Below are 24,474 nucleotides of genomic sequence, written 5' to 3' on the forward strand. Positions count from 1 at the left end.
TTAAATATATATGACTATTTATGGAGAAGGAAATGGCAACCCACTCCAGTATTCTTGCTTGGAGAATTCCATGGACAGAGGAGCCTGGTGGGCTACAGTCCATGGGGTCACAAAGAGTCAGACATGACTGAAGTGACTTAGCAGCAGCATATGACTATTTATATATTTAACTATATAACTATATAGTTATCTCTATAAGGAGTTATATTTAGCAAAGATTTCAGTTACACAGTACACTTCTGATTACAAACTAGAATGCTAATTGTATTTAAGCCTTTCTCCACATGCCAAAATTATCAATATTTGCAATTTTTTCTTGTATTTATAATAAGCTTTAATAGAAAAGTTTAATAAAACTCAGGTTTAATTTATAAAAACTTTAATTGTCGTTTAGTTGCTCAATTATGTCTGATTCTTTGCGAATCCATGGACTGAAGCACACCAGGCTTCCCTGTCCATCACCAGCTCCTGGAGTTTGCTCAAACTCATGTCCATTGAATCGGTGATATTGTCCAACCATCTCATCCTCTGTCTCTTCCTGCCTTCAATTCTTCCCAGCATCAGGGTCTTTTCCAGTGAGTTGGATCTTCGCATCAGGTAGCCAAAGTATTGGAGCTTCAGCTTCAGCATCAGTTCTTCCAATGAATATTCAGGTTTACTTCCTTTAGGATTGACTGGTTTGATTGCTTTGCTGTCCAAGGGACCCTCAAGAGTCTTCTCCAGCACCATAGTTCAAAAGCATCAGGTCTTCGGCACTCAGCCTTCTTTATGGTCCAACTGTCACATCTGTACATGACTACTGGAAAAACCATAGCTTTGACTATATGGATCTTTGTTGGCAAAGTGATATTGCTGCTTTAATATGCTATTTAGATTTGTCATAGCTTTCCTGCCAAGGAGCAAGCGTCTTTTAATTTTGTGGCTACAGTCACCATCTGCAGTGATTTTGGAGCCCAAGAAAATAAAGTCTGCCACTGTTTCCATTCAAAAACCTTAATGAATCATGATTAATATTCCAAAATAGATTATTTCTTTTTGTTGGTCATTTTTCCGTTAAGCAATTATTCCAGGTTCGCATTTAACTTTTTGTATTATGCACTTAACTCAGAACTTCATAAAAGTATGCAAGTTCAATGAAGAGCCTAGTTTTTTTAGACACAGTGAAATAATTCTGATTTAGAAGATCTTTGCATTGGATATTTAGGCACTTACAGCTTCTGGGAGCATTTAATAAAGTGACTATTAAATTTGGTCTGTGTCCAGAGCATCTGTTGCTGCTGCTGCTAAGTCACTTCAGTCGTGTCCGACTCTGTGTGACCCCACAGACGGCAGCCCACCAGGCTCCCCCGTCCCTGGGATCCTCCAGGCAAGAATTCTGGAGTGGGTTGCCATTTCCTTCTCTATCAGAGCATCTGAGGATCTTGTTAAGCAAAAAGTATCCACTTCAAGACTACTGACTTCACAGATTCAGGGTCTATGAAGCCACCTTCAGCCTTCTTGCTTATTCTGATGCATACAGCAGTTTGAGAGCAACTCCTTCAGAAAGTTCTCAAATCAAGAGACTTTATAGTTTCTTCTTTGTCTATCTACTATGGTTAAGCTGGGTGTTACTCTGTTATGCACTGATCTTGACGAGCTGCTGCCTGCCCTTTTTAAATATCCCATAGTGTCTGATTGGGCTTTCCTGGTGGCTCGGACAGTAAAGAATCTGCCTGCAATGCGGGAGACCCGGGTTTCATCACTGGGTCAGGAAGATCCCCTGGAGAAGGGAATGGCTACTGAATTCAGTACCCTTGCCTGGAGAATTATATGGACAGAGGAGCCTGGCAGGAGTTGTCCATGGGGTTTCGAAGAGTCAGACATGACTGAAGGGGTAACACTTACTTACTATAGCATCTGATTGACCTTGGACTCTTGGTGGGCTGGATGTCACTGATGTGATACTGAATCTCCAGGTCCTCCTAAGGTCATCTCTAGGTGTTCCTCCAGGTGGTCAGTCTTCTTAGCCATTGCCTGAACCCAGTCTTCTTCATTACTGCTACCATTCCTACTATCTTGGGTCTCCTTGTTCCTGATGTTAGTATAAATTGCCACATGTGTTTACCCCCTTCCTCACCTATTTGGGCATTTTGAACCAGCAGCACGGGGATATCAGAATCTCTGCGGTGGCTTCCTTTTTAGCTGAGAAAGTAGGACTCCCGTTACACTTCACTAAAATTGAAACTGGGCTCTGTTCCAGAATAACAACATCAAGTTATTATTATTATTTAAACAACACCCACCTGCATTTGGGCTTCCCCAGTAGCTCAGACAGTAAAGAATCCGCCTGCAATGTGGGAGACCTGGGTTCGATCCCTGGGTTGGGAAAATCCCCTGGAGGAGGGCATGGCAACCCACTCCAGTATTCTTGCTTGGAGAATCCCCGTGGACAGAGGATCCTGGCAGGCTGGTATCCATGGTGTCTCAAAGAGTAGGACACAACTGAGTGACTAAGCACAGCACAGTATCTGCATTTATTACAAACTTACATGCTAGGGATTGCACCATGACTTGCACATGCAACTCATTTAATCCTTAGACTTATTCTATAAAGTTGGTGCTATTATTATCCCTGCTTTTCTCATTCAGTCCTTTAGTCATTCATTCACTCAGTAAATATTGGCTCAGTTTCCATTATGTAGTGTCAGGATTTGGAATATTAAGGTTAGCCAAAATGATACAGCCTTATCTTCACATTTGAAAGAGGAGACAAAAATTAATAAAAATGATTCCTGAAAACAATGTTACTGAACTCAGGTTTGGCTGCTGGCTGTTTAGAAATCAATACCCAAGAGACAGTTGCTGGTCGAAAGGAAAGATGCTTTATTAAGAAAAACTGGCAGTCTGGGGAGAAGGTGGACTCATGTCCTGAGACCAGCTCCGAGGATTCTGCTCAGTAGTAATGGTTTTTAAAGGGAAACTGGGAAAACAGTCTCAGTCAGTCATTGAGATGGGAGTCAGAGCCATCACCACCTTGCCCTGCATGCAGGCTTGTCGACTTCTTACGATTCTCCTCTAGGTTCTGTCTTGTTCACACAGTTTGTTCATGAGATTACTAAAGGGGAAGCTAGGGAAGAGATCTGGCCATCTGTTAATTCTTTATTCTTCATTTGTACTCCTTTGATCTATGGAAAGAACCAACAGGTTGGGCAAGATACTGTGTGACCAAAAGATTTGGGAAGTGTGCTTGGGCCAGAAGTGAGCAGAACCTGGGGGTGCCTGGTTTAAGGTTAGTTACAATACAGCTTTGCTAAAATGACAAGAAAAGAGCTTTCCTGAGGAGGGTGGTTTCCTTCAAAGAGCTGTTAGAGCAAGTCAATAAAATTCTAGTTTTGAAAAGGGCAAATTGCTCTTATGGGGCAATGAGATGGATTTTACCTCTTAGGGAGGTCAGGTGAAGACAGAAGTGAAACTGAGATTCAGACCATGATGGGGCTTCACTATAAGGGGCTCAGGTAAAAATGCAGGATCATTATTCCAGCATCAGGAGTCAGATGGGCAACAAACTTTGCTATGTAGAGGACATCTATATCTTTTGTGTGTGTGTGTGTGTGTGTGTGTGTGGAGGATCTGGAGAAGGTAAGTGTTTTAATCAGGGTTGGGGGCTTTATAAAAAGGATTTAGACGCTGCAACTAGTCTTCTGAGAAAAATCTGCCATGAAATACAAATAGCATTCTAAATGAATTCTTTCAGTGACACTTTATAAAAAGAAAAACTGGTGTTTCAGGCCCTTTATTCTCGTCAGTAAGGTCCAAGCTCTTACTCACCTCAGACGGGGTTTCTCTGTGGCATGGCAGTTTAACAAGTTCTGCCCCTGGCTGGTGGAAAGACCAGGTCAGCTAAGGCACTTCTGATGATACACTGCAGTTGTTGAATCTAGGCAGGTTGGCTGTTTTTCTCGTCTCTAAAAGCCTTCCAATTTTAATGCCCATATTGGTTTTCAACAGCATCTCTTCTTGAGCACATTACCAGCAGATGGTTTTGACTGCCTGGGTTGCCAGCCAGCCACAGTCGGCACTTGTTCTGTATGGCTTTTCAATCAGTCATGTTTGGCAGGCATCGGTTTGCTGCTTTGAAAAGCAAGATTTTCTACTGGCCCTTCTTGCTTTTGCCACTTAAAGGACAACAGGAACTTAACTGAACGATGCTGAGACTTCCATCTTGGAGACAAACTCCTTTCCATAATGACATTGGGCTCCTTCAGATCCAAAGTAAAAGCTCTTGCCACCTAGTCTTTTTTAGAAAAATATTTATTTTAAAGGAGACAAAACGTTGTTGGTGCCCAGATGCTTTGATGCTCACAATGTGTACAGCAGGGTTAGAAAACAAGCAGTGTAATAAAACTTTCCCAGGCTTGTCATTCTCCCAAGGCGACCAAAGAAAATACAAAATTTGCACCAAGTATGTGGGAGAAGAAAGGGAAGGACCTTCCCTACTGGGTCTTCTTTTTCTAAAACCGGATGAAGAAAAGGTTGTTGAAGACTTGGCCGCCATCTCCTGCTAACTGGTCAAGTGATGCCTCTTTTTCAGTTCCTAGCCTTGAGCCGGGGAGGTTAGTGCCGTCAACTTTGGAGAAAATGAAAAATGCAATGTGGTTTGGAATCAACCACTGGAAAACAGAGTTGCCTGCTGAAGGGGCAAAGGTTGCCCTCATTACAGCCCAGGGCCCAAGCCGGCTGTGTTGTAGGCATTTCATGCTGGCTGACAGGTGGACCCACTGTTCTCTTCCTCACATGGTTGAAAGTTATAGGAATTTCAGACCTGTAAAGAAAGGGTTATCTTTTTACAGTTTTCTACAGTAACTTATTTCAACAAAACAATAAATATTTGGAATAACACTTGGCAGTTTTAGTTTCTATATGAAGATAGTTTGCCATCAGCTGTAGGTTTTTCCTAAAGGGTTTTTGTCCTTCCTGTCATCCTTGATTTAGGTTTCTGGGCCCAGCCAGAAGCGGCATGGCCCTTATGGAAGTCAACCTGCTCAGTGGTTTTACTGTGTCCTCAGATGCCATTCCCCTGAGTGATACTCTGAAAAAAGTAGAACATGACCATGGCAAACTCAACCTCTACTTAGACTCTGTAAGTAATGAAACCTAAGTTTCACCCCCATAACCACTGACAGCACCACTCTTTACTGTATTCAGAAGAACCTTTACTTTATACGTTTTCTTTATGTCATTATTTTGGCTTTTGGTGTCCCTGAGTGACTTTCACATGGCAACCATCTATTGTCAACACTAACAAGACATTATTATAAAATTAAAGAGAATTACTATTAATGATGAGCCTAATGAAAGTCTTGATAATGAAATTATTTCATACCAGATGTTCAACCCAGAAATTGTTGTGATATGTTTTCCACAATATAGTCCAGATCTCAAATAGAGAACTCCTGTGCTTCAAGGAATTGCTGAACATACTTATTTAAATGCTGCTGATGGTGGAAGCTTTAATTACATGTTTTAAAACGCTCATTAGGGACTTCCCTGGTGGTTCAGTGGTTAAGAATCCTCCTGCCAATGCAAGGGACCCAGGTTCCATCCCTGGTCTGGAACTAGGGTCCCATATGCCCCGGGGCAGTATATACCACAGTTCCTGAGCCCACGTTCTAGAGCCCACAAGCTGCAACCGGAGAGAAGCCTGAGCATCCAGAGTTGATGCTCCGCAACAAGAGAAGCCACTGCAACGAGAACTGCAGACCACAACTGGAGAGGAGCCCCTGCTCGCTACAGCTAGAGAAAGCCCACAGCAGCAGTGAAGACCCAGTGCAGGGTGCTTTCATGAAAGAAAAAGCATTTAATACATCCCAAAGGATTAACATTCCTGCACTGAAAAGTTAGCTGCTTGAATCATAGAATATTTTCAGAGGTTTGGTCTTTATAGAAAATCATTATATAATATAATTATATAATTTTCATGTACTCTTCCCATTCCTGTATGAAAATTATGGATTCAGGAATAAGGTGCATAAAATATTGTGAGAAAGATAAGTGTGGAATTCAAGACTCTACTTGTTATGTCTCAAAACTGCTGCCATGAAAGTTTATTCTTCTGACATCTACATGAAATTTATATGTGGAGTTGAAATTGAGTTTTAAGTGTTCTTAGGATTTAATGTTACGAAGGGGGAATACATATGTTTCTTATTCCAGTTTTGCAAAGTGTGAATCAGAATTATATTGCTTTAGCAGTGATTCTGCTTTTAAAAAGCTAGTTCCTAAATATTCTAATTGTTTTAAGACTTCAAAAACCACTTTGGTTATAAAGCTGTTAAAACAAATTCAAAGTCTCTTTGCTGTTCAGTAATTTCCATATATTAAATACTGCTTGACAGTCATGGGCCTAATTTAGAGTTTGAAAAATGCATTTAATGTTTATATATTTAATAATGTAATTATGTTTGGAGTTTGTCCTATGTCTGTGATGTTCTTGTTAATGGTTATTTTTAGTGTCCATTACATTTTTACTGATTGACTTTTCACTACCTGCTAATTGGTATGGAATGAAATGTTTGAAGGAATGTATTAATTTCAGATTCCTTAACTAGTATTTTTTGCCAGATTGGCATTAAGTATCTTTCCTGGAAGCAAAGAGGCTGGCCTTTTGTACCTTACTGGTTGGGGGCTATGCCACCCTGACTCTGAGGTTACTTCACTTAGTGGATGAGGTGGCTTCTATGAGCTGAGGGTGATTCTCCAGAGAAGGGGACTGGGGTGAGTCAGTAGCAGCAACCAGAATGGGGTGCAAGACTGAGAGAGGGTTTTTGGTGAAGCACCAAGGCCAGGCGCATGCACCCTGGGCTCCTGCATTCTTAACTACTCTAATTCTCAGTATCTGTTTCAGTAAAATGGAAGTAAGAACCATACTGATCATGCAAAGATTGTTTTACAAAACAAATGATGTGATTTATGTAAAGTGCTTACCATAGTACTGGGTGTGTAGAAATGCTCCCTAAATGCTAATTTCTGTAACTGTTTGATAAATGATAAGAGAAAGAAATGTCTTTTATCATGAACACAGTCTGCCACCTCTTTAAAAGTCTTCTGTATTTTTCAAGGTAAATGAAACCCAGTTTTGTGTTGATATTCCTGCTGTAAGAAGCTTTAGAGTGTCAAATACACAAGATGCTTCAGTGTCCATAGTGGACTACTATGAACCAAGTAAGTGTGTTCTGGAGTTCCAGTACTTTAGGAGTTAAGCCAGCCATTCATTCATTCATTCAAAGTGACCAGCTATTGAATTAGCTTTGTGGGGGAGGGTGTAGTTGGGGTGTGAAGGAGGTGGTGCAGCAGGAGGTGAGCTTTCCATTTAAATGAAAACAATGGATAATTAAAATATAAAAATGTAATCACAAGATAGCACTTTGCATATATTAAAATGATGTTTTTGCTCATAATATTTTAGGTTTTCAACTCACAGTTAAAAAAAAAAAAAACTGACACAGAGAGTCTAGTTATGTTCAGTTTCCAAGGTTCTCTTGTTCCAAGCACCCACTCCATCTGGTTCTGGTTTTAAAACAAGACTTCTTCAGGAGAGAACGTGAACACCATCCGTGTTGGCAAACCTCAGTGGGGTTTAGCTGTTTCTTCACTGAGGGAGATTGTTTTGCTAAAATGTATTTATTATAACAGGTTTTTTTTTATCATTTCAAGAAAAATATAGTCTGAAAAATAACTTGAGCTTCTTTGATTTTATTGGTAACTTTTACTTTATAAAGCATTAGAACTTTAGAATGTGAAAGTAGAGATCTGATCAGGACAAATCTGCATTCAGTCAGGGAGTGACTTTTTGTCAGTGTGAGACCTGCAGGCTAACGTTTCTGCTTGTAATCACATTCATCCTGAGTAAGCTAAGCACTCCGAGTGGCTCAGAATCATCAGAATGCATGAGAATCGTGAACATTTTCATGTCCCAGGCAATTGTAGATAATTACACTTAGAGTACGAGGAACCTGTCCGCATGGTTGGGAGTCTTCGCAGGTTATTCAAGGGGTGGCACCACCTTGCTCTCCTCGTAAGTCAACAAGCCAGTTCCTCTCATCTTTTGCTTCCTGTTGGAGTTGAGGTAGAGCATTCACCCAGTTCTTGTGGGACATTTTGGAAACAAACTGATGCATTTTTTTTTTCCTGGTGAAAGGATGAAAGACTCAGGTAGAGACTCAGTGACAAAATAACGAATTTATCCAAATTTCTTCTTTAATAACCTAGTTGAAAGATTCTCCAATTGATATTTCTCAGGTATATGGAGAACATTTTAAACATTTAAGAAGCAAAAAAGATTCAATCTCCGTAAAGTTTTTTTGTGGAAAATGACTTATGTATTGGGGGGCATTTAAAATGAAAACATGGGTAAGATCAGGATAATAAAACCCATTCTGAAAAACCCTAGAGTCAGAAAGCATATTTATTAAATTTAAAACAATGAAAAACCATGAAGGAATTTGAAAATAGTTTCTTAAAAACTGTAAAAATAAAAATCATTTATGCTTTATAGTAAGTTTATTATAATGCTATTGGTGCTTTATCTAGTTTTTTAAAATATTAGCTTGTACTGTAAAATTTACTCAAGTTCAGTAGTTTTAGACACTATGTGCTTAACATTTTAAGACACTGAAACGAGACATGACACAGAGTTCTTTTCATATTTTTGCATTTTAAAATAAAGTCCACGTAAATATATTTCTCTTCAGTAGTTCTAATGATTAGAACTTTACTTGAAGGCATAGAAAATGTCATCCAAAAAAGAAGTCTCAAGGAGGTTAAAACATCCTCAAGGTACAGCCTTTCCCTTTCCTGGAAGGGTTTCAGGTTGCGCTTGACTGAGCTGTGCAGCTAGGGTCTGTTTTTTTCTCTTTTAATGCCGGCCAGCTGCTGGTGGTACCGAAACAGGACTTCAAAGCACTGTTTCTCTCTTGGACTTGCTTCGCAGTTTGGGCTCCTTGTGAGCAGTTTTGCTGTTTTTCTTGTAAAGAAAAATAAAATTACGTGAAGAACAGAAAACTCAGAAAAGTGTATCGAAAGGCTCTTAAGTTTTGGCAGATTACCTGTTTCTAAACGCAGAGGGCACCTAAAGCGACGTCTGCCTCTTTGAACAGGGCGGCGAGCCGTGAGAAGCTACAACTCCAGAGCGCAGCTGACCTCCTGTGACCTCTGCGGGGACGCGCTCGCCTGCGGCCCCTGCGACCTCGCGGCCGCGGCCCACCTCCCGCGCCTGACCGCCGGCCTCCTCCTCCTCTGCCTCGCGCTTCTGTTCCTGCAGCGTTGGCCGTGATTTGTTTCCTAAAGACTCCATGAAACATTAGCATTTCCAAAAGCCACATGCGACTGTCTTGTCTTCATAATCAGATATTACCTCTGTTTGGAAAATCAATGTTTTTCTTTTTATGAGTTGGGAGAGGGGTGGAAGTGGGGGAGATGTATTAATAACAACGGGTCCTTGTATGTAGCTGCATAGATGGCTTTTCCCCCCTGACTTCTGTGTGGGACAAAAAAATAAGAATTATTGCAGCTGTATTCTTTTATTTCCTCCTCTTAAAATCGTTTAGGATTTTTTTGGAGGTGTTGTTTTCTCCAGAATAAATGCATTATTTTAGATGATTCTTTTCATTTTTTCTAGAGGAAATGAGCCTGGTTTCTTAAGCACTGCTATATGTCAGTCTCTGCTTTAAATGGTGAAACAAGCTCAAGGGAAGAGCTTGTTCCTTCCCTTCTGTATCTGCCCCAAACCCCTGCCCACCCCACCCACCCCAGCGGTCTCAGTGCTGTGCTCTGCTGTGCTAAGTCGCTTCAGTCCTGTGCGACTCTTTTTGATCCTGTGAACCCACCAGGCTCCTCTGTCCATGGGATTCTCCAGGCAAGAATACTGGAGTGGGTTGCCATGCCCTCCTCCAGAGGATCTTCCCCACCCAGGGATTGAACCCATGTCTCCTGCGTTGGCAGACAGGGTCTTTCCCACTAGTGCCCCCTGGGAAGCCCATGGTCTCAGTACATCTTTCTTGATCAGATGTAGTGTTTTTCTTTAGGATGGAGGTGGTGATTTTTTTTTTTTTTTTAAGGAAAATGATGTTGTTCCACTCTAGATGTAGTCACATACCCCATCCCTTGGTTTTTGCCTGTTTTCCCTCTGGAGAGAAGCAGAGAGACTGGTCTTTACTGTGCTGCCCATGGCTCAGAGGTTGAGGTCACTGAAAAGTGATCAGAGGAGCCCTGGGTGATCTCTGTGTACCCAGCCTCCAGCCCCACACGCAGGCTTTGTTCTGGCTGAGGGTCACAGAGCATTGCCACATGTGCCTTATGGGACTTGGACAAGAAGATCCTAGACCAGGAGACACATGTGAGTCATGGGGAATGCTCAGTTGGAAAATGAAAGTGTTAGTCACTCAGTCATGTCTGACTTTTTACGACCCCATGGACTGCAGTCCACCAGGCTCCTCTGTCCATGGAATTCTCCCCAAGAATGCTGGAGTGGGTAGCCATTCCCTTCTCCCGGGGATTTTCCCAACCGAGGGCTTGAACCCAGGTCTCCTGCTTTGCAGGTGGATTCTTTACCATCTGAGCCACCAGGGGGACACAACTGAATCCTGTATGAGATGCAGCAGACTGACCTCCCTGTTGTCTGGGAAGGAAGCTGGGGTTTGATGGGGGTCAGAGAGATGTGAAGTACTGTACACTGTTGGCCAGGGTCCTGTGGAACCTTCTAGATTCAGGTATCTGAGCATCAGACCACCAGCTGTACACTGACATCTAATGCTTGCTCTGAACCTTACAGAAGATTCTTGAATTTTGAGCATCTGGCTCATTGGTTACGTGGTACAGAAGAATAATACTCATTAATGTGAGTGAAGTTTTAAAGAAAGATTCCTTTCTTCTTCCTTTCCTGTTTGTCCTCTTTTCTCACCTCTTTCTTTTTTTTTTTTATTTTTCCTTTCCTTCTCTTCTTTGTTTCTTCTTTCCATTTGAAAAATATTGAAATATTTTAGATACATCAAAAAATGTAAAGATCTTTTACTAAATCCAAAAAGTGGTTTAATTTTTACTCCTGAACTCAGCATTTATCTCAAGGGGATGTAGAAATGTAATTATCATGGGCTCCAAAGAAGCTGTGTTATACTATTTTCAGCTGTTTAAAAATAAATCCAAAATTAAAATATATAAATAATATATTTTAAAGTGAATTTTGGAAAGAATGTTTTTATTTTAGTGACTTTAAAGAAATTACAGTGGAGTGGATATTCATGGATTGCTTATGGATATTTTGGACACAAAGGTAGGAATTACTAATATTCAGGTTTTTAAAGCTTGAATTCTGAATGTAGACAATAGATCCTCAGAGGGTGGTCTATGGAGAGAGAGCAGTTAAATAACAAATATATAATTTTCTTGTACATACTTTCAAGTGGGGAAAAGTTTTTAGTTGTGTTACCCCTTTGAAACAGTCTGATCTGAAAAAGACACTTGGGTTTGGACCTCCCTGTGTGGGATTTTTGGCTTTTATATGTTAGGACTTCTTTGGAGGTGAAAATATCTTAAAATGAACTTGGAGGAGGGTTCGCAAAGGATCCCGCTTCCCCAGCCCCACTGCCTAGAGAAACTCTGACTACCCATCAACAGCCTTCTATTCTGTAGCTTATATACTGTTCATACCAGACTTGAAGTATAGAATCTTAGGGAACACAAGAATGGAAAACCATTGGAAGACGGTGTAGCTTTTAAAAAATGTTATTTCCTCATTTAAAAACTAGAAATCCTGTATTTTTCTGTGAATTATTTCAGAGTTTCAGGTTAAACACTCACTTTGTAACTAATATTTTAATGTATTAAAAATTCATTACAGATGTATTAAAACGTATTGAAAGTGAGGAGGAGGATGGGATTGAGGAGGAAGAGCAGGAATGGACGGAGTGGGGGAGAGGGCGGTCCGTGGTTGGAGGTGTGCAGGCAGTGGGGATGCCTCTTGGAGGCAGGCTCTGTGACAGCCGGGCTGGGATGAAGAGGGTCCAGAAAAGCCACAGGCGTCTGGGTTAAAGGAGAGCAGTAGTAGCAGGAACTGGCGTCATTCACTCTCTTCTGCACATGCTATGAGTAACAATACTAAAAACCTTGTTTTGCCTTTTACTTTCCTGAAACTTCTCCAGTGCCCTCAGTTTCATTCACTGATATAAATCTGAAGTCTCTCCTTCTTTCCTGCTGAGTGGGAACCTCATTATTAAGACACCAGCATATGTCACTTCCAGTTTTGACTGGCCAGGGGTTCCAGACACGGAATGTTGGGAATAACTAGTAGCCACATAAATTCAAGGACAGATCAACGCTAGTATATTTGGTTTCAGCATGTTACTGCCTTTAGTTATAATTCTAAAAAAGTAATTAAAACCCATTAAAATATGTTGGGTCAGTGAAAGGATTCCTTTTATTGTATTGTCCTGTTATACTTAATGTTTTAAAAAATACTCTAACAATAAATTTGGTTTAGTATTTTGGTTATATTTAATCTGTGGAACATTGTGTTAAAATCCAGATATATGCTTATTGCCTAACATTTTGTTACTTACGTATGCAGTGCTATATTCTACATGTGGGAATTTTCAGAATTGTACATAGCATAAGTCTCCCTGCTTCCATTTTTTGAGCCTGAGTGTAATGATTTTTTTAAAAAGGTTATATTTAACCATAATTACTTTTTATGTTAAATTTAGTTACAAATATTCTGGCAACAGAATGCTAGTAATCTTTATTTTGATTATTTTGATCCAATTCAATTATTTTGATATCATTCATTTTGATATCATTCAACATTTCTGACTATCCAGTTTTAAAAATTGGAGCTATGATTTTTCTTTATCATTCTTTAAAGGAGCCATTTTATTAGTCTTCCAGCATGTAATCTGGAGTTTTTTGTAATAACCTCACTTCTAATTGGCTTTATTAAAGTTTAATACTGATTTTTATAAAAATATGTTATAAATACCTCCCTGACAAGGTTCTTTATCATAAAGACACTACTTACTTGGAGTTCATCAGGTAGCTCCCATGGGTCCAGGTGCCATTACTTATTCTTGGGTGCATCATTTTCTTGCATTTTGTAAATTTAAGTCAGTTAGTAGACTGACTCTTGGAGAAGCTTCAGAACCTTAAGTATATGTACCCTTATATACCCTAAGAGGCTTCTATTAGAAGAATATACTATTTTTTGTTTGTTTTCAAATCCAGTAAAGCATACCACATTTAAGAACTTAAAAATTTCCTGTCATCTACTCAATTGATATTCATGTTAATATTAAATATCTTAAGTTGTATTGGGAGTAATTTGAGGTGCAGTTATTTTTATCACTACTTTCTTCAGGAAACTAAGCAATAAATATACATTTTTAATGAAGAATATATCAGTTGTGAGTAGGCTTGTTTCAAAACTATTCTAGCCATTGAGTTGTGTTTTCATGTGCCTCATCAGAAGACGGTGCCACATGCATTGTTCCATAAAATGTTGCCGTTTCATTTCAGTAGTTATAATACAGGGAAATAGATATTTCCTGGGTGATTTCTGAGTTTCTCAATTCACAAGACACTTACACATTGGTATGTGTGTGTCTTTGTAATGATATTGGTACATATTTAAGAAAAATTCCGTGTCATGAGGCCATGATTTACCACCCTGCTGTCAGGGTATTGAATCAGTGGTAGAGGATAGATCCATGTTCCACTTACAGATCTTTAGATTTAACTTTGATAGATGTAATAGAATGTGGCTCTATTCTGGTCCTTCACACCTTTATGTTTTGGATTTTTACTGGGGTGCAGTTGATGTGGTAGAGTCAATTTCTTCAGTACATAGTATGCTTTATAAAATTTTATTCATAAATCTATTTTAGGACCTTGTTTGCATATAAGAAGGATACTATTGAAATAAAACTTTTTCACAGAAACTAAAGCTTTATATATTGAACCAGGGTGATTCTGAAAGTTTAAATTTTAGAGTGCTGTTATATTGTTAATTGTACTTGATTATGTATTCAATAGGAAATCATGGTTTATCAATAAAAATGAAAATTTCCATTGATTTATTACCAGTGCTGTTTTTATTTTATATCATGTGTATAGTGCATCTCTTTTACCTAAACCTATTTAATGGTGAGGAATGGGATGTCTGAGAGTAGATTTGAGGGGTGATTATTGTTAGATTTGGACATAATGAAAGAGAAACTTGGCCTCCAGCTGCCTTCACCTCCCTCCTCATTCTTTGCACTTGTTGGAGTGGGATGTGTGGAGAGGTAAGTGATACACAAATGAAAGATGTGAGCTGAGGACTCACTTAGCTTCTGGAACTTATGCGGAAATACAGAATGCACGGGCTTCCCAGATGATGCTAGTGGTAAAGAATCTGCCTACTAATGCAGGAGACGTGAGAGATGCAGTTTTGATCCCTGGGTTGGGAAGATCCCCTGGAGTAGTAAATGGCAACTGGCTTCAGTGCTCTTGCTTGGAAAATACCATGGACGGAGGAGCCTGGTGGGCCACAGTCCATGCGGCCACAGACTCGAACATGACTGAGTGACTGAGCACATAGAACGTGCAGTTTGTATACCCAGGAAAACTGAGGCATGGACTCCTGCATCCACAAACATTTCAGGTATATTTTCTTGATTTCTCCTTGGTGTTAACAGTTTTCTTGCCACAAATTTTCTAGGCTTCTGTGAAATGTTAAAGATAGTATGCATGCCTGCACAGTCTGACTCTTTGGGACCCCATGGACTGTGGCCCTCCACGCTCTTCTGTCCATGGAATTTTCCAAGTAAGAATACTGGAGCCAGCTGGTATTTCCTACTCCAGGGGCTCTTCCTGACCCAGGGATTAAACCCACGTCTTCTGCATCTCCTGCACTGGTAGGCAGGTTCTTTACCACTGAGCCACCTGGGAAGCCCCCTAAAGACAGTATAGTGGTTCTCAACTGGGGATGATTTTGACCGTGGGTGACACTTGGCAATGACTGGAGATGGTTTTTTTTTTTTTTTGGTCACAACTGAAGATAGTGCTACTGGCATCTAGTGGGTAGAGAACAAGGCTGCTGTTAGACATCCTGCAGTGCCCGAACCCACAACAAAGGGCAGATATCAAGAGAGGCAAATATCAATAGTTCTATGGTTGAGAAACTCCTTAGCTAAATGATGCTGGGAACTTCTAGATCACTGAGTCAACTTAATGACTCGAGTTAATTAATTCAATGTCTCAATTCAGTGTCAATTAATGAATTCCTTAAATAAGTCATTGGAATCACTGAGAAGATATTCATATTTAGATTAACAAATAAATCTGTATCTCAACCCTAGAAAACTTAGATTGGAGACTGGGGAGTCCTTTGTACTGTAAGGAGATCAACCAGTTCATCCTAAAGGAAATCAGTCCTGAATATTCATTGGAAGGACTGATGCTGAAGCTAAAACTCCAATACTTTGGCTACCTGATGTGAAGAACTGACTCATTTGAAAAGATTCTGATGCTGGGAAAGATTGAGGGCAGGAGGAGAAGGGGATGGCAGAGGATGAGATGGTTGGATGGCAGCACTGACTCAATGGACATAAGTTTGAGTAAGCTCTGGGAGTTGGTGATGGAAAGGGAGGCCTGGCGTGCTGCAGTCCATGGGGTCGCCAAGAGTCAGACATGAGTGAGTGACTGAACTGATGTGCATAACTCTGGGTAGAAGGTAAAGGAATTCTCTCATTCTCTAGTTGAGTTGTTCCTTCTGGGTGGGTCCCTTTGAAGCTCACAGCCTGCTCTGACATAATCTCTGATACAATGGACGAGATAGGGTGCTCTGCTGGGGCGGATGGGTTCTCTTCTCCTTCCTACTCTTGCCCCGGGTCATTGTTTCTGCTAAGGTGATCCAAAATGGGTCCTTGTAGAAGTTTCAAGTAACGGTATATTCAAGGTCATTGCTATTGTTTTAGTTGCTAAGTCTTGTCTGACTCTTTTGCGACCCCATTGACTGTAGCTCACCAGGCTCCTCTGTCCATGGGATTCTCCAGGCAAGAATACTGTAGTGGGTTGCCATTCCCTTCTCCAGGGGATCTTCCTGACCCAAGGATCGAACCCATGTCTCCTGCATTGGCAGGTGGATCCTTTACCACTGAGCCACCTGGGAAGCCTGTATTCAAGGTTACCAGTGATGAATCCAGATTATGGAGGTTCAGATATGGGGCTCTTGTGCCCTTTGATCTAGTTTTGTTGATCCCACCGACTGTATTAGGAATGTGAGGCATCGCCTCCCAGACTCTGCAACGTCCCCGCGAGGACCCCTCCTGTGCTGGCAGAGCACCTCTGGGTGCATCCCTGAGGCTCTCTGTAAGCCATCGCCCTCTTCTTCCCAGGTCTACCATCTCTGTTTTGCATTCTGAAGTTCCCGTCATTTTTCCCTTTCTCTGTCAGTGACTCCCTCTCAGGCAAGCACTGTGTCTCCCCTTTTGCCTTCAGCTTCTTCACGTCCCATGAGCTGGGAGCCAGAGCCTTCTCTCTTCTGGCTGTTCTCCTGTGAGGTCACGTCCCCAGGGAGGAGGAATACTGAGAGGACTTTGGAAGATTCTTTGCTCTGATTGGTAGAGACTTTTACTCTCTTTGATTTTCTCGAAATTTGGAGAACTGCATGCGTTCAGGATGAGGGGGACATCAAGTGGCAGAACACACAGAAGAAGACCGGATGGCTTTTTTCCGAGTCATTGACAAGGGAGCAAATGCCTCCAGTTTCTCAACAAGGGCCGTGATTCATTTCAGTATACCCTGCACGTTTCAGGGTGTTTTGCCTGGTGACTATATCACAGTTTAAGAAGGAAGACCAACTGGAGTCCACATGGGACAGAGCAGCCATAAAGGTGTCAGGATGAAAGATGAAGGGGCGTGGGAACACTGAGCTGGTGAAAGAAACCACATGGACTTGGACACTTTCCTTCAAATATCCCAGAGGCTGCCACCTGCAAGCTCACATGGGAGAATTGTTACAAGTGGGCCGATTTGGGCACGATAGGGGGAATCAATTTCAGGTGGTGGTAACTACATGGTCCCTAGAGTTGTTAAGCAGAGGCTCATGATCATTGCGGAGAAGGCAATGGCACCCCACTCCAGTACTCTTGCCTGGAAAATCCCATGGACGGAGGAGCCTGGTAGGCTGCAGTCCATGGGGTCGCTGGGAGTCTGACACGACTGAGCGACTTCACTTTCACTTTTCACTTTCATGCACTGGAGAAGGAAATGGCAACCCACTCCAGTGTTCTTGCCTAGAGAATCCCAGGGACGGGGGAGCCTGGTGGGCTGCCGTCTATGGGGTTGCACAGAGTCGGACACGACTGAAGCAACTTAGCAGCAGCAGCAGCAGCAGCATGATCATTGAGGGCTGATGCTTTTTAAATTGGTATCTTATCCATTGCTTTTTTTTTTTTTTTTGCATTATTTAAAATGGTGGGGGTGAAGAGGTTTTCTGGTTGAGCCCTGGTTATGGATTGAATCATGTTCTCCAAAAGCCATGTGGAAGTCCTAACCCTTGGTACTCCAGAATGTGACCTTATTTGGAAATAGGATAGTTGCATTATAAAAGAAGATGGCTGCGTGAAGACAGAGAGCCAGAGGGAGAATTCCACGTAACTACAAAGGAAGAGATTTGAGTTATGGGCTGCAAGCCTAGAAATGCCAAAGAGCGCCCAAAGACTGGAAGTTGGAGAGAGGTAAGGAAGCATCCATCTGCAGGTTTCAGGATGCTCCTTTTCAGGAGCAAGGTCTTTCTGACACTTTGGATTCAGACTCCCAGCTTCAGAACTGTGAGACAATACTTTCCTGGGATTTTAAGCCACCAGTTTGTGGGACTTTGATACAGCAGTCCTAAGAAACTAATACAGCTCCCTAGAGAGGTTAAGTGCTGGGTACAAGTTCTACAACTTCTTCTTTTGGTTTTGCAATTTAAGAGGAAAATTGGGACTTCTGCCTGACAAGTACCAGGCATTCAGTAACAGCAGTTGACCAAGCACTGATGGCTAAGTACCCACATTTATCCTTTGCTCTCGGCATCCCTGCCTCTACCCCTTCACTCCCAGGTAGGGGGACTGGAACTGCTCTCCATTCGAGATAGTGATGGCAAATAGAGCTCTGTTGAATACTTGCTGTAGTCATTTGATAATGACGGTCTGGAGGGGTTCTGCCAGGGATTTTGAGGCCACTATCCAGGTGGTGCTTATGGTAAAGAATCTGCCTGCCAGTGCGGGAGATGCAGCTTTGATCCCTGGGTTGGGAAGATCCCTTGGAGGAGGAAATGGCAACCTACTCCAGTATTCTTCCCTAGAAAAATTCCATGGAAAGAGAAGCCTGATGGGCTATGGTCCATGGGGTCACAACGAGTCGGACGCGACTGAGTGCACACACAACCGGGCCCCACTGATAAGAGTTAGAACCTCCTGAGCATAAAAGCCAGAGTCAGCTGTGAATGTTTGTGTGGGGGAGGCAGGGCTAGGTGGTGGCACCTGAGCTGGGAATTTACCATGCCAGATTTAGGGCCTCAGTGTACAATTGAGCTTTTAAATATTAATATATTACCTGGACTTGAACTAACTGTTTGTATTGGTGTTAGTGGCTTCTCAGGTGGCACTAGTGGTAAAGAACCCGCCTGCCAATGCGGGAGACATACGAGAGGCGGGTTCCATCCCTGGGTCGGGAAGATCCCCTGGAGGAGGGCATGACAACCCACTCCCGTATTCTTGCCTGGAGAATCTCATGGACAGAGGAGCCTGGTGGGCTGCAGTCCATGGGGTCTCAAAGAGTTGGACACAACTGAAGTAACAGCTTGCAGTCTTGGTTCACATACCACATTTTGAGCCAATGCTCTCATCCTATACCACAGACTTTCTCTCTCTGTTTCCATATTTATGGTAAATGCTATCTGATTCATGTACCCAGAGTATTCTGTAGGTTCTGAACTGTAGACTTATAAATAATAAGAAAATAATAATAATAAAGGTATGTACTAAAGGCCCTGGCATGCTTCTAAACCACAATGTTGCAGACACTAATTGCTCTCTTTTCACAGTCATGTTTCATCTCTTACAGCCCCTAACACTGCCTCTAACTCACTAGATACTGAGAAATGTTTAACTAATTGATAGAATTTGAAGTAACTGCAATTAAGAACATATCCACATGAATAAGTAAGCTATAGGACTGGAGTTACAGGACGCAAGGGTGGAAAGAAAGAAATGCAGAAGGTAGAGAAATATGGACTAGATCTGAGCATAACCATCATGTGCCTTATTAAATTTCAGTTATGGTATTTGGAGAATTTCAGCTGATTCCCACTATAGATTTATATATTTTAAAGATTTATTTAGTCATTTGATTTTTTGGCTACGGTGGGTCTTACTGCTGTGCGTGGGCTTTCTCTAGTTGCAGCGAGCTGGGGCTACTCATGGTTGTGGCGTGCAGGTTTCTTATTGAGGTGGCTTCTCTTGTGGAGCACAGGCTGTAGGTGTTTGGGCTTCAGTGGTTGCAGCCCGTGGGTTCAATTGTTGCAGTTCAAGGGCTCTGGAGCGCTGGCTCAGTAGTTGTGGCACATGGGCTTAATTGCTTCGAGGTGTGTGGAATCTTACCGGACCAGGGACTGAACCAGTTTTCCTTGCGTTGCAAGGTGGATTCTCCACCACTGGACCACCAGGGAAGCCCCCACTATAGATATTTAAGACATGCGCTTTAAGTGCTAAATAAAAAGTTCACCTGAGTTTATAAAGTCATGAGCAAATGTGTCTCCATGTGTTACTGCACTGTCTAACTTCTTATTGCCCTTGCCCAAGTCTGCAGGAGCAAGAAGATTTCGATTCTTCTTAGCTTTAACTAAGTAATGAATATTGTAAAACAAAGAATGTTGCCTACCATCCGGTTCTAGAAGGACTAAGTCTTTAGCATTTCAGTCACGGATGGACAGTGTACCCCGAAAGGAATTCAGGGTGAAAAATAGGATGAAGTACTCTGTGTTTTAGAAGAACAGGCCCATTAGATAGTGTTATGTATATCTTAGGGAGAATTTTAAGGAACCCAGATTCTTGCATCTTTCCACACGTAGAAAAGCACTAAAATCATTAACTGAAATATCTGTTCCTGGTGACTAGTGGTATTTTACTTAGATGTGTGCTTGACTTTTTGTATTCCCTATACAAAGATCACATATACACTGGCTTCTCTCCCTGTCTCTTCAGAGCAGTTCCCTCAGAGCTACTGAGGGGTTGTTTTTCAGGCTCTTAGAGGTCAATAAGGTTCTGAATACAGATCCAACTTACAGCTCTTCTGTTGTGCATTTTCTTTTCTTTTTTCTTTTAATTTAAATTTATTTAATTGGAGGCTAATTACTTTACAATATTGTGTTGGTTTTGCCATATATCAACATGAATCTGCACATACACATGTTTGTTGTTCAGTCACCAAGTCATGTCCAACTCCTCCCAATCCCATGGACTGCAGCATACCAGGCCTACCTGTCCCTCACCATCTCCAGGAATTTGCCCAAGTGCATGTCCATTGAATCAGTGATGCCATTCAACCATCTCATTCTCTGTTGTCCCCTTCTCCTCCTGCCTTCAATCTTTCCCAGCATCAGGGTCTTTCCAGTGAGTAACACATATATCCACTATTTTTTAGAATTCTTTTCCTATATAGGCCATTACAGAATATTGAGTAGAGTTCCCTGTGCTAATAAGTAAGTCTCTATTCCGTTCAGTTCAGTTCAGTCGCTCAGTTGTGTCCGACTCTTTGCGACCCCATGAACCCCAGCACGCCAGGCCTCCCTGTCCATCACCAGCTCCTGGAGTTTACCCAAACCCATGTCCATTGAGTCGGGGATGTCACCCAACCATCTCATCCTCTATCATCCCCTTCTCCTGCCCTCAGTCTTTCCCAGAATCAGGGTCTTTTCTAATGAGTCAGCTCTTTGCATCAGATGGCCAAAGTATTGGAGCCTCAGCTTCAACATCAGTCCTTCCAATGAACACCCAGGACTGATCTCTTTTAGGATGGACTGATTGGATCTCCTTGCAGTCCAAGGGACTCTCAAGAGTCTTATCCAACACCACAGTTCAAAAGCACCAATTCTTCTATGCTCAGCTTTCTTCACAGTCCAACTCTCATATGCATACATGACCACTGGAAAAACCATAGCCTTGACTAGATGGACCTTTGTTGATAAAGTAATGTCTCTGCTTTTGAATATGCTATCTAGGTTGGTCATAACTTTTCTTCCAAGGAGTAAGTGTCTTTTAATTTCATGGCTGCAATCACCATCTGCAGTGATTTGGAGCCCAGAAAAATAGTCAGCTACTGTTTCCACTGTTTCTCCATCTATTTCCCATGAAGTGATGGGACTGGATGCCATGATCTTAGTTTTCTGAATGTTGAGCTTTAAGCCAACTTTTTCACTCTCCTCTTTCACTTTCATCAAGAGGCTTTTTAGTTCCTCTTCACTTTCTGCCATAAGGGTGATGTCATCTACATATCTGAGGTTATTAATATTTCTCCTGGCAATCTTAATTCCAATTTGTGCTTCATCCAGCCCAGCGTTTCTCATGATGTATTCTGCATATAGGTTAAATAAGCAGGGTGACAATATACAGCCTTGACATCCTCCTTTTCCTATTTGGAACCAGTCTGTTGTTCCACGTCCAATTCTAACTGTTGCTTCCTGACCTGCATACAGATTTCTCAGGAGGCAAGTCAGGTGGTCTGGTATTCCCATCTCTTTCAGAATTTTCCACAGTTTATTGTGATCCACAGAGTCAAAGGCTTTGGCATAGTCAGTAAAGCAGAAATAGATGTTTTCCTGGAACTTTCTTGCTTTTTCAGTGATCCAGAAGGTGTTGGCAGTTTGATCTCTGGTTCCTCTGCCTTTTCTAAAATCAGCTTGAACATCTGGAAGTTCACGGTTCATGTATTGCTGAAGCCTGGCTTGGAGAATTTTGAGCATTACTTTACTAGCGTGTTAGATGAGTGCAATTGTGCAGTAGTTTGAGCATTCTTTGGCATTGCCTTTCTTTGGGATTGGAATGAAAACTGACCTTTTCCAGTCCTCTGGCCACTGCTGAGTTTTCCAAATTTGCTGGCATATTGAGTGCAGCACTTTCACAGCATCATCTTTCAGGATTTGGAATAGCTCAACTGGAATTCCATCACCTCCACTAGTTTTGTTCGTAGTGATGCTTCCTAAGGCCCACTTGACTTCACATTCCAGGATGTCTGGGTCTAGGTCAGTGATCACACCATCGTGATTATCTGGGTCGTGAAGCTCTTTTTTGTACAGTCCTTCTGTATATTCTTGCCACCTCTTCTTAATATCTTATGCTTCTGTTAGGACCATACCATTTCTGTCCTTTATTGAGCCCATCTTTGCATAAAATGTTCCCTTGGTATCTCTAATTTTTTTGAAGAGATCTCTAGTGTTTCCCATTCTGTTGTCTTCCTCTATTTCTTTGCATTGATCACTGAGGAAGGCTTTCTTATATCTCCTTGCTATTCTTTGGAACTCTGCATTCAAATGGGTATATCTTTCCTTTTCTCCTTTGCTTTTCACTTCTCTTCTTTTCACAGCTATTTGTAAGGCCTCCTCAGTTCAGTTCAGTTCAGTCACTCAGTCGTGTCCAACTCTTTGTGACTCCATGAATTGCAGCACGCCAGGCCTCCCTGTCCATCACCATCTCCCAGAGTTCACTCAAACTCACGTCCATCGAGTCAGTGATGCCATCCAGCCATCTCATCCTCTGTCGTCCTCTTCTCCTCCTGCCCCCAATCCCTTCCAGCATCAGAGACTTTTCCAAAGAGTCAACTCTTCGCATGAGGTGCCCAAAGTACTGGAGTTTCAGCTTCAGCATCATTCCTTCCAAAGAAATCCCAGGGCTGATCTCCTTCAGAATGGACTCGTTGGATCTCCTTGCAGTCCAAGGGACTCTCAAGAGTCTTCTCCAACACCACAGTTCAAAAGCATCAATTCTTCGGCACTCAGCTTTCTTCACAGTCCAGCTCTCACATCCATACATAACCACTGGAAAAACCATAGCCTTGACTAGACAGACCTTTGTTGGCAAAGTAATGTCTCTGCTTTTGAATATGCTATCTAGGTTGGTCATAACTTTCCTTCCAAGGAGTAAGCGTCTTTTAATTTCATGGCTGCAGTCACCATCTGCAGTGATTTTGGACCCCCAAAAAACAAAGTCTGATACTGTTTCCACTGTTTCCCCATTTATTTCCCATGAAGTGATGGGACCAGATGCTATGATCTTCATTTTCTGAATGTTGAGCTTTAAGCCAACTTTTTCACTCTCCACTTTCACTGTCATCAGGAGGCTTTTTAGTTCCTCTTCACTTTCTGCCATAAGGGTGGTGTCATCTGCATAGCTGAGGTTATTGATATTTCTCCCGGCAATCTTGATTCCAGCTTGTGCTTCTTCCAGCCCAGCTTTTTCTCATGATGTACTCTGCATATAAGTTACATAAGCAGGGTGACAATACACACCCTTGACATTCTCCTTTTCCTATTTGGAACCAGTCTGTTGTTCCATGTCCAGTTCTAACTGTTGCTTCCTGACCTGCATATAGGTTTCTCAAGACTGATCTCCATAGTGCCTGTAAAAATTTACATTCCCACCAACATTGTAGGATGGTTTCCTTTTCTCCACATCCTCTCCACAATTTATTGTCTATAGATTTTTGGTGATGGCCATTCTGACCAGTGTGAGGTGATACCTTGTAGTAGTTTTGATTTGCATTTCTCTAATAATTAGTGATGATAAGCTTATTTTCATATGCTTTTTAGTCATCTGTGTATCTTCCTTGGGGAAATGTCTATTTAGGACTTCTGCCCATTTTGTTTTTTTGATTCAGTTTGATTTTTTGATATTGAGCTGAATGAGCTCTTTGTTTACTTTGGAGATAAAGCCCTTAATGGTTACTTCATTTGCAAATACTTTCTCCCATTCTGAGGGGTTGTCTTTTTGTTTTGTTTATGATTTCCTTTGCTGTGCAAAAGATTTTAAGTTTAATTAGGTCCCATTTATTTATTTTTGTTTTTACTTTCATTACTCTAGGAGGTGGATCAAAAAAGATTTTGCTGTGATTTATGTAAAAGAGTGTTCTGCCTATGTTTTCCTCTTAAGAGTTTTATAGGAGCTGGCCTTTCATTTAGGTCTTTAATCGGTTTTGAGCTTATTTTTGTGTATGGTATTAGGAATTATGCTAATTTCACTTGTTTACATGTAGCTGTCCAGTTTTCCCAGCATGACTTACTGAAGAGACTGTCTTTTCTCCACTGTATTGTCTTGCCTCCTTTGTCATAGATTAGGTGTCCATAGGTGTGTGGGTTTATTCTGAACTTCCTGTCCTGTTCCACTAATCTATACTTCTATTTTTGTGATAGTACCATACTATTTTGATGAC

General features: G+C 41.6%; 1 protein-coding gene across 1 annotated transcript in view; it reads left to right on the forward strand.

Annotated features, from left to right (window-relative positions):
• Positions 1 to 11,244, forward strand: part of CD109 (CD109 molecule) — a 136,719-nt gene extending 125,475 nt beyond the window's left edge. Inside the window, exons 31-33 of the mRNA XM_070795748.1 lie at positions 4,972 to 5,119; positions 7,098 to 7,200; positions 9,135 to 11,244. Coding sequence (XP_070651849.1) covers positions 4,972 to 5,119; positions 7,098 to 7,200; positions 9,135 to 9,310 — 427 coding nt within the window. The 3' untranslated portion in view covers positions 9,311 to 11,244. The remainder of the gene's footprint in view (positions 1 to 4,971; positions 5,120 to 7,097; positions 7,201 to 9,134) is intronic.
• Positions 11,245 to 24,474: the final 13,230 nt, after the last annotated feature.

The sequence above is a fragment of the Bos indicus genome, chromosome 9, assembly GCF_029378745.1.
Source record: "Bos indicus isolate NIAB-ARS_2022 breed Sahiwal x Tharparkar chromosome 9, NIAB-ARS_B.indTharparkar_mat_pri_1.0, whole genome shotgun sequence".
In the NCBI taxonomy this organism is placed as follows: domain Eukaryota; kingdom Metazoa; phylum Chordata; class Mammalia; order Artiodactyla; family Bovidae; genus Bos; species Bos indicus.